Source organism: Homalodisca vitripennis, chromosome 4 (genome assembly GCF_021130785.1).
Source record: "Homalodisca vitripennis isolate AUS2020 chromosome 4, UT_GWSS_2.1, whole genome shotgun sequence".
Taxonomy (NCBI): domain Eukaryota; kingdom Metazoa; phylum Arthropoda; class Insecta; order Hemiptera; family Cicadellidae; genus Homalodisca; species Homalodisca vitripennis.
Window position 1 is genome coordinate 72,499,485 of NC_060210.1, and position 18,512 is coordinate 72,517,996.

The 18,512-nt window shown below is 33.3% G+C and overlaps 1 protein-coding gene across 1 annotated transcript; it reads right to left on the reverse strand.

The window, feature by feature from the left end:
- Positions 1–196: 196 nt before the first annotated feature.
- LOC124359535 (zinc finger C4H2 domain-containing protein) lies at positions 197–17,467 on the reverse strand. Its single transcript, XM_046812349.1, has 5 exons — positions 17,171–17,467; positions 14,070–14,241; positions 12,783–12,961; positions 8,118–8,330; positions 197–3,522 (listed from the first exon to the last, which is right to left on the reverse strand). The coding sequence occupies exons 1-5, from the start codon at positions 17,227–17,229 to the stop codon at positions 3,393–3,395; spliced, it is 753 nt and encodes a 250-aa protein (XP_046668305.1). The 5' UTR covers positions 17,230–17,467; the 3' UTR covers positions 197–3,392.
- Positions 17,468–18,512: the final 1,045 nt, after the last annotated feature.

Consider the following 18,512-nt stretch of genomic DNA (forward strand, 5'->3'; position numbering starts at 1 on the left):
ATGCCCTGCTTTTTATTTTTGGTGTTTTCCTCTTGTAGCATATTTATAACAAAAATTCACTTTGAAAAATATTTCTTAGAGATGTCTTGGAATTATAAAGAAATCAATGAATTTATTAGTGGCGTGTGCAAGGGTTAATACAATAGTTGGCAAGTTTTCAAGAAGACTGGATGAGGCAATTTGAATGGGGCAAGTATGTTATCACCAAGAGATTCTTTAATAGACACAATGATAATACACATTAATATAAAATAATATAAATATTGACTTACATTTAAAAAGTATGACATGTATAAAATAACAGATGAGATCACATTTTAAAATTTTAAATACCTACAAAAAATAAGGTCATTACATTTATTAAACATTAGGACATCAAACAGTTAAAACTGATACAAACATATAACCAAGCCACTATATTTTATTTTCAGGTAAATAATAACATTTTCTCAAAAATGACAAAAGATAACAGATTGTATGACAGTTTCTCCAATCTGTTACAGTACAAAAGTGTCAACTCCACGTCTAGTCTGACAAATATAAAAAAGAAGGTAAAAGTAAAGGATGTCTTATTTCACCATGCGAAGTTAGGACTAAGGAGCCCTCTCTAACACTTAACTTGAGGACCAACAGCTTAAATGTACTTCCGAACCACCACCAATGCAGGTGGGCTGTTTGCAAGGTCAGGTTTTCATTGTCCCCTTCCCACACTAAATTCCATTCCTTATGATGATAAAAGTTATTACATTTCATTAAAAGTATATAACAAATATTAAATCAGTACTCTATTCATGGAGATAACGTTTCAGGAACCTAAATTTTTGATGCCAAGGGCCAAAACTATTTTTACGAGGATTACACTGAAAGTTTTAGGACATATGAAGTTGTTTTTGTGCTAGACTTACCAAACGTTAAGATATGTTTAAAATAATACCTAAAGTGTTAATGCATGTTTAAATTTGGATCGTCCCCTCATTGTAAGCATCCAAACTCTCAGTTTTTGGAATGGAGTTAAATTATTTACAAATATAATCATCAATTTCAACTTTTGAAGAAAAGTTATGACTGCACAAAAGATTCTTCAGAATGAAGAATAACAAGTAGATGCAGATAGCGAAATGGGGTGAATAAGAGAGGTGGTCCATCGTTTTGATGCCATTTTTCGGCCAAAAACTACCAATTTTTTGCAGCAGTGTGAGAAGAAGTATTGTTATAGTACAAAATTAAACCCTTAATGTTAAACATTAAGGGTTTAATTTAAACTTTAATTTAACTTTAAGTGCTAAAGACTTCAGGCAAGCATTGTTCATTGTGCCAAAAACTGTGAAAGCCTTTGTCATTCCCGCTTAATAGCCTTCACCAGACCTACTCCTGGAGAAACAGCGTACATTACTTTCTTCACTGATCATTGTTTCTTGACCATGATAGCTAATCTTCAAACACCCATATGAAACTCTCTCTTTGAGTAGGAATGCCATAACATGGGATATACATTTCATAACAAGTAAACTTTTTGGAAGATTATCTTATGACCACCATTATTAAGCAGTTGGAGGGATGCTGGCTGATTCTCACATGCTTAGCCTTTTGTTCATCTGTTAAATTTTGAGGTACTGATCGAGATATAATTTTCTTGATTTAAAAATATCATGCGAGATTATTTTCACTGTTGCGGATCCCATTTCTAGAGAAGATTCAATCATTAAATAAGTGCAGTGTCTGTCCTATTGAACCATAATGCGCATCAAATCTTGGATCATAAACTTATGCACACCATATCATTATGTATGCACACCAAATCAATTTTTTTAAGTGATGGCGGAATGCAGCCTTCTTGAACATTCATTATCTTGAAGCAAATACAGCTTTTCAAAATTCCAAATACCACCTAAAACAGAAGTTTGTGATGGTGCTTCAAAACCAATTGCAATGTTCAACACATTCCTCAAGAGACAAACCAACTATAAAATCAGAAAATTATATCGTGAAAATGCCCTATTGATTACTCAATGATTTCACGAAATTGATCTTGCTAAACATATAAAACAAATACACTCAATGAATCCAAGATGATGTCAGGTATTGACTGGGGTTAGAACAATCAGCTAAGAATGATAAGATTAGTGAAGTATGCACTGTCTGCTGGTGCCTCAATACTTTCAGAGTTACCTTTGTATTAAGGACTCATAGGATTTTATTGAAATTGTGTCACTGTCTGTCCTCTCAATAGAAAGCTCCTTGTGACTTGGGGCATAGATTCTTGGTCCAAGGAAGAGTTCTATTGATTTTAGTATAAAAATAGTAATGGAATGTTCGTCTGTGCGATACCTCTTTTGTTACGTGCTGTCAGGTTCTTAAACACTCTATTGCATTGGCTTATTATTCATTAATTTTAGGTAGATTTTGTATACCAAATCAGCCTATTTTGTAATCAAAATACAACAGGAGTTATTATATTCCAAAATAGAACTTTTATGATTGTGAATTTTCTTTCTTACTACAAAATCTAATACATTTTTAAAACTTTGTTACTATGAGCCTGTTATATTGAAATGATCTTGAATATTAACATATCAGAAAAACAATTGAACCATAATACATTTCCCACCTAATTATTTGTTATATAATTTTGAAAGATATCAAAAGATATCATTTCAAAGAGACCCTCATGATTCAGGGTATATGGCAATATAGCATACCCTACACATTTTTCATGATTGAATCCTCGACTAAAATTAAGAAGGTAAATTGGTTTAAAAAATCAGAGTAGCTAGTCACTTGATCACAATAACAAAATCTTGAACCTTGCAACTACATTAAATGAAAAATAAAACTAATACAGAACTTTTTTGTATCATTTGAATTTACAAGTAAACTTACTGAATATCGTCTTATTTGAATATAAAAAAGAATGATAAAACGTGTTAAGACAGAGCCTAATTAATATAATAAACTTAATTAAAATTATAAGAAAGTAAGAGTTATGTTTTGTATTATATCACAGAAAAATATAAAATAGTCATGGAGCTCACAAACTTGTTACATTACTAGAAACGTTACAAATATACAATAACTAGTAAGAATGTTATTTCCTTATACTTTTATAAATAAAAACATGTATTTACAATTAAGTAGCCATTAAAATAAGAAAATATGTATAATGTGGTTTTAATGAAAAACAAAGTGTAATTTTTTGTTTGTTATAATGGTTAAGAGTGTCCTTCATAGAAGGAACTGCACGATTTTATTGAGGCAAATTGGTTTGCAGGAACTTAAAGGTTATGATTAACATAATAAAATCTGAAGTAGATAATTAAAACCCAGAAAAACATTTTTTTTAGTTCGCTAACACGAACATCAAAATTTTCTTAACTTTAAATTTAACCTTACAGTTAATCTTTCTTTTTTGGCTTCTTTGGGTTTCTGCTTCTAGACTTGGCCTTGCACAGGGGACAAATAGGAGCATTGCGGTGGATCTGCTGGTGACAAGACAGACACGATTTCATCGGCGGTGGTTGCTGCCTGTAACAGTTGATAGAACAGTGAATTTTTTATATTATTTTTAATATAGATAAGATAAAATTATTGATAAAAGAGTACTCTAAATTGGTTTTGTCGCATAAACCAATTTTCTTTATTTATTTGCTTTATTTTTTTCATTTGTCACTTAAACACAATTTTTGAAGTGACAGTAATGCAAGATCAATTTAAATTTATTCATCCAAATACCTCAGTGATTAAAAATGTGATTAGTTATTTTCATAATCAAGAGTTTTCATTAGTAAAAACTATCCCTTAATATTAATTTATGTTTTTTAATGGTTGATCACCAGCATTAAAAAAAAAATAAACTGATGATTGCTTGTTAGATGAGGAAAGTTGGGCTCAGGGGTGGAGATTTGGATTTAGATTGGAAGATATCCTCAAGGTGCAATAATTTGGATAACTGATAAAGTCAGTATTTGATACGGTTAAAAGGCAGGTTATGTTGAAGAGTTTTGGATACAGGATAGAAGGCATATTAAATAAGTAGAGAAATCCATATAAGGGATAATCTGGACTTACAGTGAACATCCAGACTACTTTAAACAACCACAATGACAACAGGGAAAACTATCAATGTTTATAAAACAAAATGGGAGTGTTAATCATGGACCAGTTAAAGCATCACACAATTCTATGAATCTGAACTGTTGTAAGTCTCTTCGAAGTGTATAACATTATATGGAAGATGGTACTATTAACTTTCTGTGTGTATATTTATGTTGAATAACATAATATAATAAGATAATTTTATTGGGGTTTTTAATATAATTACATATTTATTTTAAAAGTTTAGGTAAATGAATAAATGTATTTATTTTATTATTCTGCTACAAAAAATACATCAAATAAATGAAAAACTTACATAATTAAGAATCATAAACAATATAATTATACTTGCCAAGTCTGACTAAATACAACTACATGAAAACTTAAACACATATTTAGATTTAAAAAGTAACGTAATGTTCAAAAAGTAACTTAATACAATTTTTTTTAAGTTCCCTTACATATCTAATCGTTATAAAAACTTGTAAATATACTGACTTTTGTAAATAGCAGAAGAGAAAATTTAGGGCCTCCACGGCACTTGGCCATTTTGTAGGTTCCAATTATTTAAGATTAGAATTATTTTAGTGTCCAGATGGTGAAAGAATGAATTTATTCTTACTATCAGTGCTTCTTTGCTTGCTTAGTGCATGACAAATTATTGAAATGAAAATAAGTAATAGAAAAGATGTTGAAGAGAATTTTCTTTCCAATTTGCTGTATGTCTCAGAGCATCTAAGCAAAATAATGGAAAATATTTATAGTGCGCAATCGTAAATGTTAATGCTGATACTTTCCTAGTTTTGAGTATCGCATGAGGTGAATGTGAATTTTATCAGGGAAATGGGAAATCCACTTAGAGCAGTAGACAAAACATCGAAGAACATGTTTGAGTGAGACTCGATCTTTGGGAACAGAAAAGTTAAGTATGGGTTTCATCCTCAATGTGTCAGGTTTGTTGGTTCTTTAGATCACATAATGTCCAAGAATACACACAGTTTCTTTAGACAATACAAACTCTGATTCATTGAACACTAGATCATACTTTTTGGCCCATTCCATACATTTTAAAAAGTTACTATCATGGACGGATTAGGTTTCTCCACAGACAAATGTCATCGATAATTCCTGGAGTGCTCACTGATAATAGAGTAAGTAGATGATAAGCATCGATAATAGGTCTGAAATCTGGCGTAAGATTGGAAAACAACTTGGTTGTGTAACCGAAGCTGGTATGGAATTTGAAATTTTAATAGAGCAGAGTTTATCACCAAAAGTAATTTTGATATTCTCATGCTCTTTGAGAAGATCATGGCCAATCAGCATGTCACTATGCATAATTCTTTTAAAATGGATAACTTACAGTGGAGGCCATTTAAGCATGACCGACTTCAGGATAGATTTTCACTTGCGTTGTTGAGCAAATTGCAAGTAAATGTAAATGAGAAGTATACTGTAATGTATGTAGGTATACTTCAACAAGGGCTTTGCATAGGGAAACAAAGGGTCTTGATCTTACAGTGGTTTCTATTATTGAGGAAGCAATACAGCTTTTAGAATTAGGTTTAGATTTACAGACTTTTGAATAATGTCCAAATTTTTCAGACTGGTTAAAAGTGGCATCTCTTAAAGTGGGTTTTTTTAGGCGATCAGTGTACTCTGTGTATTCAACAAGGTCTAGAAAAAGTTAAGCTAAATACTTCTCCAATTTTTCCATTCCTTTTTAGCATTAGATGAGTTATGATCAATTTTGAAATATTTTGGTTTCATGTACTTTTGTGAACCACACAAAAAAATGCAAGCAATTAAAATTATGGTAAATGAAGACTAACTATAAACCATAATAGTTAAAATTTTATTACTTAAAACTTGAACATGGAAAATAACTGTGAACGAAGGTAAACAATAGGTGATAAACATTAAAAATATGGTTAAACATTATTTCACTGGGCTATCCCTAGGTCCAGGGATTTTCAATGTGAATTTTTCTTTTAAGCTTTTTATTACTTCAGAAGGATAAATTCTAACCCCTAAGTCAGCTACAAGAGGAATCACTTCTTTATCTTGTGAGGGGAGTTGTTACAAAGGCAGGATATCATGAATGATTTAGTAGTGGTGAGAGATTAGGGAAAAGTAGGCCTACATCGCCTTGATTCAGATATAGAAATTTGTTGTATAGACCTAGGCCTATCGTTTGACTTGCAGTCATCAGATTCAAAATCTGAGTAAGGACAATTCACTTCATCCATCTCCAAAATATCAGAAGCATATTGCTTTTGAAGAAGTTGTCAATAGCAAAACTTGTGTTTTCTGAGATTTCTCTTCTCGGTGACCACAAAGTAGAAAATGTCCTATCTTCACAAATTTGATGACAAATATTGCAAACTTTGTCTTGCTAAAGTGTTCTGGCAGAACTTTCCGATTATACTATACAATTCCAGAAATAAGTATAACACTGTATAAGTAGTTTGCTAAAGACCGTGACAAAAGAAAATTGTACACAAAAACATGATATCCTTTGTTTATGTAGTTACAGACTTTCAGTAGTTTTCTTACAACAAAGTAACCTGTTCCTAGTTACTTCATATATCTTTTTTCTTATGGGTCATCATGACGTGCTCCTTTATAGCAAACAAATTCCAAACAGTAATTTACAATAGAATTGTGTAGCATCCAAACATTGATATCCCACAGATGTTTTTATTTCATAGATACTGCTGCAAAATTGTTCTTGATTTAGTACCAATTACAGATTAATCTACTGAAATTTGCTGGTGGTGTCTAAATAAAACATTTACATGCTGAATAATTGGGTTACATTTTTCACAAGGATCATATGGTTGCCTGTCTAAAACTTCATTGTTCACTATATAAATAAATTTCAGGATGAGTGGTTTCGAGAAAACATCTGTCTGAACCAAGTTAGTTACCTATGTTCAAAATTGCACATTGAATGCCTTCATTTCATCGATAGTGACAGGTACCCCTCGTTCACTCTGGAATTATCTTTGTAGTTGCCCTTTGAGATACACGGGTCAGCATATCTGTTAGTTTCTCTGACCAAGCTTGTGATCGATAAGATTGTTAAGAATAAATAAAAATAAGTCACTGGACCAGACATATGTTTAGGCCCTGTAAGTAACAAGGCCAAGAGGAAAGTCGTCATCAGGACCGGACCCACTTTCTCCCATTCAGATGGTAGCTGTTCTTTATCAGGGGGATTATCCTGAACATGAGATCATCAATTTCCTCCAGGATTCACTCTTCTTCCAACTCATTATCTGTGGCTAATTTCCTACTACTCAGTAGTCTGACACGTTTAGGCCTAGCGTGACCATTATTTCCTGATTGCGGTGTTTTTTTAAGCTACAGAAGTAAGTTGTAGCTATTTCTTAATCTACTTCAGGTGCTGAATGAAGAGTAGGAATCAGCCAAAGAACACTCATAGTCCTTGTCTGCATCAGTGTCATCATCATGAGTCTTCTGAAAGTTCCACGTTGCTCTCACTAACCTCTCCATGATCGCCTGAACCACCCGGCCTACTGCTAATGAAAGAACAGAAGTAACATTTTCATTCACTATTTGTTAAAGGCAATCATCATCATCGGTAATGTTTTCATTAGACCTACTCATTTGTGAATAAAAGGCTACAAATATAAACAAACACAATATTCTCACTTACTTTCTTTTACAGTGAAGACTCATGTTTTTCAGTTGGACACAACTCAATCACTGCATTACTTTTATAAAACAAATACACTAAAACCTCCGTTAACCGAAACCGTCCATAAAAAGTACATTTGTATCGCAAAACGGAAACAATTCAATGTTACTTTGTATATCGTAGCAATAAAATTCGCATTGAATCAACCCTTCCCACCATGGCTACATTATGTGTACATTACTTGATTGTTAAAATACCCAAACAGAAGTTCTACACAGATCCTAGCTAATTGAAATAATTGATTACATTAAACTATTTTTCATGATTGTTATTGAAAATGAAATTTAGTTTGGATTATTACCTGAAGGTAGGTGCTGGGCCAGGAACAGGAGGCAGAGCCCGATGATGGTCAATCTTGCTGGAGCTCGGGAGCAGCTGGAGTGGTGGCTGCACTGGAGCTAGAAATGCTGAGGCAGCTGCTGCTTGGTGTGCATGAGCAAAACTAGTAATGGTTGCGTTCTCTGGCCTCCATTCGTTTTTGAAGTGTTTCTCAAAATAGCTTCGAGCAAACATTCTGAAATGAGTAATTATCCCTTAGAAAGCACCATCAAACTAAAGTCGACTTTAAGTTTTATCTACACTGAAAGTCAAAAAAAGATTGCAAGGTAAAGAGTATGTGCTATGTCTCATGACCATCCGCAACAAGCTACAAATCTTAGATGTTGCAATAGTAGTCTCTCTGATAGTGCCATATTGAGATATTTGCACATTTGAATCGAGCTGTGGCCAATTTTATTGACAGATAATATTTAGACTATATGTTAAATCATACCAACAACAAATAACAACTAAACCACTATTTTTATTCATAGAAGTTCTTGTTTGAATTAATATTTAACCCTTTGTAATCAGAAGGCCACAAATGTGGCTAAAACTTAATTTTCATTCCACTTTATTTTTATTCATAGAAAATTCTCGTTTGAATTAATATTTAACCCTTTGTAACCAGAAGGCCACAAATGTGGCTAAAATGTATTTTTCATTCCGTTTGGATTTAGTCTCAGGTGGCTGTCCTCTCAGCTTGCTAGGCAACACAAAGTGGCCGGTTGTGTTTTGTGTCATCACGCGGTGCTTGCATAACCATGTATGTCACTTTTACTTACATATAAATGACAGTATTTGACCTCCGGCTCTTTAAATGGCTGAGACTTAAATTAAATTCTCAAATAACTTACAAAGTATATTAGCTTCAAGGCTGAAATTTTATTGATTTATTATTTGCTTTTAAATGAACAAAGCAATATACAATTTATTGATATTATTAAAAATTGACATTAATCACTTATAAAAACAAATCAGTCCCCTTATATTAATCATAACAGAGCATGGGTTGTAGACAGACCAACTTCACGATACAAATCTGATTGGCTATTCATCAATCTCAAATTTCTTCTAGAAGGAGGAGTGGCAATTTTTTGTAATGACTCTCTGACATCTGTAGTTGAACCATTTCAAATTACAGAGCTTAGTCAGGAGTTGGCATGTGAGGTCTCAATGGTGAAAATCAAGAGTAATAAGCAGCATGTGTATGTCATGGGCACCTCCAGATCTCATGGAAACATAAATGAATCTAGAAATTATCTCACAAGCCTTAAAAATAGTCCCAATTTGGAGCTGTCCTACTTTTCTCATGGGTGACATCAATATTAATTGCCTTGACATCACCAAAGTAAATTTGAAGAGTTGTTACTGAGCCACAACATAACCAGAGTCAAAAACTTCCTGCCACAAGAATAACACCCACATCTCAGTCCTAAATTCATTGTGTGTGTTCAAATCAAGAGGAATGTGAGCTTATGGTTCAAGTACTGTACGCAGGAATCTCTATCATTTTGCTCAACAAAGATTCATCTCCATCTTATGTGAAGAAGCACCATTTCACTCAGAGAAACATGCTAGATATCAAAGCTAAGTTATCATAAGAATCATAGGAAGAACTAACAAATACTGCATGCATATACAGTGCTTGGCAAAAAAAGGAACACATCAGATGCTGAAGCAGAAAGGTTGAGAGGAGAATTTTTGAGAGCAAAGGCACAGTACCCAAATATAAGCCTCTTAGAACACAAGCAAGAAGCTGCTCTTAATTAGAAAAACTATGACCTCAAATTACAAGCATTAAGGTGTCAACTAACTGCTCATAAAATTGATCGTTCTGACAAAACAAAAGCTGTGTGGGCAGTGACTAGGAAAGAAAATCTAAAAGCACAAAGAGCTGTTCGATGCAAGTGGAGAAAAATTAACTGACCCCTTAAAAATGGCTGACTTTTTAAATTACGTTTTTACAAAATTAGCAGACAATGCCCTTGCATCCAATCCAAAATTGAACAGAATTATACAAACACCAGACTATGGGATTCCAAACTTGTTTTTATACCCTGCTACATAAATGAAATAAAAAGAGTTGTCTCATCTCTAAAAACAAAATGTCAGCTGGAATAGATGAGGTGTCATCTAAGCTTCTAAAATCCTGTTGTAATGAGTTTCTCTACCCATTGACTCTTCTCATTAACATGTCGTTTAAGGAAGGAAAATTTCCATCACGGCTAAAGTTGACCAAAGTTATACCTTTACTCAAAAAGGGTAATGCAGCTGATGTGGAGAAACTATCGCCCAATATCGCTGATATCAACTTTCTATAAGTTGAGAAGGTATAACTGTCTCGACTCATAAACCACCTTTCTGAATACGACCTTCTCGAAACACATCAGCATGAGTTTATTAAAGACCGATCCACAACTACTGTTGTTATAAGTCTGGTGGAGTTCATAATTGATCAAATAGAAGCTGGCAATACTACTACTTCTATTATATTGGATTTCAGCAAGGCATTTGATTGTCTGGACCATGCTCAACTTTTAGAAAAACTGGAAGCAATTGGTATCAGAGGAATTACAGCCAGATGGCTTGAGAGTTATCTGTGGTTGAACTGGCACACACAGAAAAAGGATTAATATGATATATGAGGTCCAAAGCTCTTCCAATTTTAAGCGGTGTGCCACAAGGACCTGTGCAGAGCCCTGTTCTTTTTATCTTATTAACAAATGACTTTCCCACTTATTGGGATGAATATACAATGACCATCATGTATGCAGACGATAATAGCTCTATAATTCTCAGTGACAGCACACCTAATACCCTGGAAGTTTCAAGTCACATTGCGAGAGAGATGGCTGTTCAATACTGCAACAGCAACAATCTCGTGGTAAACGAGGCCAAATCTAAGCAGCTTGTCATGGGACGCAAAAAAGAAGAGGTGGGATTGCTACCATACCTTGAAACTGTAGATGAAGCTAAGTACCTGAGTGTTAAAATTGAGAAAGACCTCAAATGGACCACAAATGTTGACAACCTCTGTAAGAAGCTTGCCACAGGACTATATGTTGTCAAAAGAATTAAGGCGATAACTGATAAAAATACAGGAACCTGTACTTTACTCAATTCCATAAGATTTTGACACCATTATAATTATTAAAGAATGTACGAGGTCTGGCCAAAAAGTGGCCGCGGCTTACCCGACCGGCTCGAACCGGTCATTGGAGGGGAGGGGCGAGCCTACTCCTTCCCATATTAGGCATTGAATACGATCCGGTCACTCAGTGAGTCACAGCGCTCTGTTCCGTACAGTACTGCCGTGTGTGTGCGTCGCATTTCAATATGACTGAAGGTGTTGAGCAGCGCATTTGCATTAAATTTTAACAAAAACTTGGCCATTTAGCATCAGAGACGATTACTATGATACGGAAAGTTTATGGTGACGTGTCTATGGGCGATACACAAATAAAAGAGTGGTTTAGGCGGTTTAAAAATGGCCGCATATCAGTGGAGAGTGATGACCGATCTGGCAGGCCTTCAACGACCAGAAACGCTGAAAATGTTGAAAGTGTTCGTGCAGCAATTAATGAAAACCGTCGATTGACTGTCCGAGAGCTGGAAGAAGATTTAGGAATACCAAAATCGTCAGTTTGTAACATTTTACACGAACATTTAAAAATGAACCTTGTTTCGGCAAAATCTGCTGACAGAAGACCAAAAGAACTGTCGACTTGAAATCGCACAGAACAATCTGGATTTGATAAACAGTGACCCAGGGCTATTTAAAAAAGTTATTACTGGTGATGAGTCATGGGTTTATGGCTACGACTCTGAAACAAAGGCTCAATCTTCACAGTGGAAAACTCACGGAGAGCAACGGCCGAAAAAAGCAAGACAAAGTCGAAACAATGTCATGACAATGCTGACAGTTTTTTTTTTACCAGGACGGCATTCTTCATCACAAATATGCTCCAAGAAGCCAGACAGTGAATAAGGAGTATTATCTTGAGGTCCTAAGACTGGATCCTGCACCACGACAACGCGCCAGCTCATTCCTCAAATCTTATTCAGCGTTTTTTAGTCAAACACGACACCAACCAAGTACGACAGCCTCCCTACATAGTCCTGACACAACTCCTTGTGACTTCTGGCTATTTCCGAAATAAAAAATTCCTTTCAAAGGAAAAAGATTTGACGATGTTGAACAAATAAAACAAAATGCGACGAAGGACCTGTTAGCCATTCCGCAAAATTAATTTAAGGAGTGTTTCCGGAAGTGGGAGGAGCGTTGGAATAAGGTAGTGGCTTGTGGAGGGGAGTACTTTGAAGGGGACCAGATTGCCGTTGCCGCCGAGTAACGTCAGTTCATGCCAGATGTCAAGGTCAGATACTTTTTGGACACACCTCATATAATTACAAGACACTTAATAAAAGTTATTTTGAAATTTAATTACTGACACAAAACAAGTGGGGAGAATGGAATTATGTACTGTTGTTCCTAAATGGAACTTCAATGTCCCTCTTACAGAGTTTCTACCATCTAGAATAATGTATGTGTTTTTGACAATCCAATACAGTATGGGTTTTGGACAATTCAGTATTTCTCAGTATACAAGCTTTAATAAATGTAACATACATCTGAGGAACTTACTCGGGGGTAATTAATCCAGATTCTTCCTCATGAAGTTCTGGCAGCCTTTCAAGACCAAGATAATCTCGCCTCATACGGTCTATATCATGTTTTAAAGGTCTGTAATCCTCATGCACTCTTTTTGCTCTGTCCAGAGATCTATTTCGAGCTTCTTCTGCTTTTTTAATAACGTTTTCCATCTGCAATAAAGTAAATTTATATTTTAAATTGATACATAGTATGACATAATCCTAACAATATTATAAATACGAAAGTACCTATGTTTGTTTGTTTTGTTTTCAAACTTAAACTTCTCAACTGATTGCACTGAAATTTTACATGTGAATTCATACCGTTCCTGTGATGAATATAGGCCATTCCTTCAGACTGTGCCCCACTGGTCTTTAAGTTGCAAAACATGCCATCTTGGTCACTAAAGTTGTGTAATATTAATTGAATGAGCCTGTCAAAGGTCATCAACTGTTTAGTGTAAACATTGTTTATTACTCTCAATTTGTTTACATTTATAGTGAGTAAATTGCCTCAACAGAAACCATAAGTTTTCATGATGTTTTAGGTTTCAGTGATTAGGTAAAGTACTAATCTACCTTAGAAAATGTCCTAAAACATAAGATGGTCGGAATTTGACTCCAAAGACTCCCTTTGAAGCAGTTGACAAGAACTCTGCTAGATGAAATTTTGCTGGACTGTTTTTTTGAAGTAATGTGCCAATTCCAGCTCTAAATGTTCTAAAATATTAAACATTTTTACTATAAATTTAAACAAAATATACTAAGAATGAAGTAAACTACAATGGCCATAATTATTGACTTTTTGACGTATTTTCTTGATTGTGACAAGGCCAACTCAACATTGGCATCGGAAATATTATTCACTCAAACCAGCAGTGGTCATAAATGTCCAACGTGTACTAAATTGCATGCAAAGGAGCGGGTAACTGATAGCAGTGTAGTTATAACAGACAATGTAGTTTATCTTTTACTCTTCATTTAGACTCTTATGAAACCTATCTAAGTTGTCTTTTGACAAAAGTAGGCTTCTCAGAGCCTATACTATAACTATGTACATATAGTTTCTTGATTGGGAGAGAACCACAGAATAAAAAGATTTGTAAATAAATGAAGTCTAATTGTATGAGATTTTAACTTGTGACGTATTAACACTGTTAGTCTAACTATCCAAACTTATGAATTTATTCAACTTACTTAAGAAAAGTTATTGTAAATGTAACTACATATATATAGTAATGCAATTAAAACACTACAAATACAAATAGAAAAAACCAACTGCATTTATGTCTGCATGTATTTGCCGAAGTTCTTCTACATGTGCCATTTTCTCCTGCATAAGAAGTTCCATTTCTTGTTTGTATTCAGAAAGGCATTTTTCTTCTTGCTCAGATGCTTCAACTTCTTGAATTATTTTTCCTTTCAGCTTCTCGAGCTGCATAGTTTTTGACCTAAAAGTTTACAAATAAATTAAACATGAACCCTTTTTTGAAATGTGTTGAAAGCTTATTGTTTTAGCATTTTCTAGATAAGCATCATCTAATTTGAGATTCTGGTATTTTTCCTTAAAAAACAAAAATCAACTAAGATGGAAAGTAACTGAGTAATTGATCCAACACGTTAACATTTTTAACCATACATAGAGTGTGCGAGTTATATTAAGGTGTTAAAACAGCCAGTTGAAAACCATATGCATGTAGAGAATATTTTATCATATAACATGTATTACAAAAAGCAACTGGTACTGAAATTTATTTAATTAATGAATAACTTGACAGTCATTTGATTGAATAATTATGTACAAAATTAACAATAGTTTTTGTTAAGGATAAACATTCAGTTTTTTTTAAGAGCCATTAAAAAAAATAAAATATTTAAAAACATAAAATAAAGTTCATATTAATTCTACATATTGGCTAAAGGAATTATTTTTAATTGTACAAAAAAAGATAATTATTTTGTACAGATTTTTATCTAAAAAAAATTGTCAAGCTTCAAGCAACTCTTAAACATTGTCAGATTTGAGAAACATCTATTACAAATTTAAATTACTTTAATTATGATACCTACACTTGCCCAGCTAATTAAGATGTAATACATTACTTGATTTCTGAGCTTGAAATGGATGCAAGGTAACATTTAAGAGGAATTATAATTTTATCCTACTAATATTATAAACAAATGTAAGTTCTAATGGAACATCACAAAAAATGTGATGCCATGCCATGTTATTCTAAATTTTTCTAATACTCCTTCCATCACAAAAAAGTAATAAACCCATTGAAATGAAATTATTATGAACTTAGTTTAAACACTGGAATAATAGGTACATCTATACTTAAATTTGAAATTAATGTAGGTCTACACTTCAACTTGAAAAAACTAAGTAATAAACTTCTCGGTAAATAATAGGTTTCTCAACCGTAATTATGTAGATATGTACAACCTGTTACAGTTGGTAGGCACGTATATTGACCCAAAACTATCATGGCATACTCATAGAGTACATGTTAGTAATGAACTGGCAAAAGTAGTGTACCTAATTAATTAGGAGATTAAGAGAAATTGTACTCTCAGATGTTTTAAAGCAATGTTATGTTTTCTATCACTCTGTCTATGCCTGTGTATTAGTATTTTATAATAGACAATACACTTTGTCTCAAAGTGTGTAAAAGTAAACCTCAGATTTAATATTTGTAATAATAATAAAGCTGAATTAAATTGGTACACAACTGAACTAGGTTTAAGTAAAGATAGGCTATCTTTTCTGTATGAGCTAACTAAAAGGGAGCCTTACTTCTAACACCTTAAAAGATATATACCATGTAAAAGAGAAAGCCTAATACAAATTAAAAATAAAGGAAGCAAAAAACTAGCAAATGCTGAACACATAACAACTAAACAAAAAAAAATATTGTTTGGAAATTATTTTTGTAAATATTCTGTTGTACAACCGTTAATCAATAAATTTTACATCAAAACTGTAAATGTATAACTTATTCTAAATTTTGTGTTGATTCCAAATAGCGTATTTAGTTCCCCTACATTTTACCTCAAAACTTATTCACATGGCGAATCAAAAAGCGTGTGTAGTTACTTTTTAAAAAAATTAGGTTGATCTCTAAAGAAATAATATCTTTCATGGGTAAACATAATCTTATGACTACATTATACATATTTAAGGATGACAGTTAAAACAAAAATTAAATGAAACACTACACTTGAATCCTAGCCTATCTTGCAATCCTAGCCTATTTTTTTATATGTGTACAAAGTATACAATGTTTTATCTTTCACTCAGTCACTGGATTTCAATCTGAGTTTGCAGCCTCCCTGTTAAACTGGACCGGCATAATGTTCATGTAGATGGTAACACTTAAGGTAAATATAGCACAAAAGCGACAGTTTGTCTTTGAGAGTTTCGCGATTCTTGAGCAGGACCAAGAACATCACCAGGTGGAACAACTTCTCTGTATGAATCACACAATTTTGAGAGATCACTTACTAGGAAATCATCTCTCCTACATGGACTGTCAGGTTTACCTCAATGTTGTCACTAGAAATAGGATGCTCCAAAATAAGTTATCTGAGATCACTATATTGGCCTCTAAAGTTTTCACCCATAATGAACAACTAAAACTATAACCTAAGAAAGCTAAACCAGTAATAACAACACTAAAACACTGTAAAATACAATTTTCTATAAATACTATTAGATTCAGAACACAAAATCTGCCATCTGTTTACAGTTTAACAATAACATGGCTGATGCATTTTACGTTTATGTCAGCTGCCCATTGAGAACAATGTTTTTATGGCTAACAAAGAAGACAATAATGAAAGAAAGAACAATAAATCGGTTAATGCTCTGCCAAAGTATATAAAATATAATAATTTATATTACCTTAAATTTAACTGTACATGTGTAATTTGGCAAAGAATATTCATCATTGCCAAATCTGATGGACCTTTGGCGACAAATATTCTTTTCATGCCAGCTGTTGTAGGGTTAGTAAATAGGCCTATCTGGATTGTTTTTTATTCATGATTAAATTAGGCCTATTAGTTAGTATAGTTTAGTTGTTTTTGCATCCAATAATTAACTATACTATAATTTATAATAATAACATAATTTGGTTAGACATTTTGGTTTCAATAGTTAGATAATCATAAAGATATATGATTGATTGTGGCCGTGGCCACTTATTATACTGCAGCTGATATAAGTTTACCCAGGCCTAATTTTATTCCCACATAAAAGTCTTCTTTTCTTACTGGGTTGAAGGCAAATCACAGGTCAGCGGGTACAGTGTAATATGGGGTATTAAAGGGCTACTACTTATAAGTTAGTCATAAGATTTTAAGCTACAGGAAACTTACCTTATTTCTTTAATTGCTTCTAGTTTAGCCAAAATATTTCTTTCATTGTTTGTAGTCATTATACAACAGTTCAAAATTCAGTTTATGACTTAGTCAATTATAAAAGAAAATCTTAAAATTAAATCGTACTTGTAACTATGATGTCAATAATAATAATAATAATACTGAAAATGTGCATTTGCGTTTTGTTTACTATATTGTTCAAATCTGCTTCACAATAATAACAATAATACTAACTCCTCTTAACACTAACCACAATCACAACTCAATCCTTTGTTTGTTTACTTAATAGAGAATAGAACATAGAGTAAACCAGCGAGAGTACAAAATAGACGATTAAAACACATTGCTTTAGAAAAGAGATTAGTGGACCAACCGCACAATCAGAATTTCGAACATAGAGATATCAAAAAATACCAAAGGAAAGGAACAGGTTTTATTTTGGATTTAGGAATCCCGATAGCCTGTTTCTCTGTGTTTCTAAAATTTGATTTGCAGTAAATTAATTAACGTGATTTTCCTTTGCATTATTTATGGGGATTTATAATCAATATTTTGTTATGATTCAACATGGTTTTGTTTTAGTTTATTAGTCTGTCAAGCGCTGAGTTTGGTTACAGTAACTAGGACTAGGGGCTTTGATTTTTCATAGACTGTTACATAATATGCAAAGCATGGTCATTCTTCCCGTAACAGAATGAGGGAACATATTACACACTGAGAGAGTGAGGAATCTTTGGAATGACCAGGAAACACTGTTTCAACGATTTCAGTTTAGATAAACACTTTTTTGACGTGGAGCTGCTACTTTTTTCTAAGATCGTTAATGCTCCTTTTTCTGGAAAAGAGATTATAACGGATTTTAAATTTAGTGTTTTAGTAACTTTTGAGCAAGGATGAATGACTTCATTGATTTACTTTCTTACATACCGTATTTGAATTACAAAATTAAGATGTTTTAATACAAGAATTATTGTTTTAATTATTTCTTAATTTTATTCCTGTGTACTGAATCGTCTTCTTTGCATAGTAAACAAATAATAAACAATAAATTCTATAGGTTTTTATCGTTATTTGATAAATATGCGTTTACAACTTTATAGTCAGTGAGTTGGAGCTGCTGTTGTAGACCGCATGTGAGTCGGCCTGTTCCACGTCACGGCAGTAGTGGGCATAGTGCCTGTCAGCACTCGATGAATAATCTATACTGCAGTGCATGTAAATGCTTTAAATGGGAAAGGAGGCAAGCGATCCGTATTATGGGCACAATAGTGGGTACAGATGTGGACTTAAGGGGTTTACCTCAGGGAATTTCGAGGTGTATGGAAAATTTAGTGGTAGG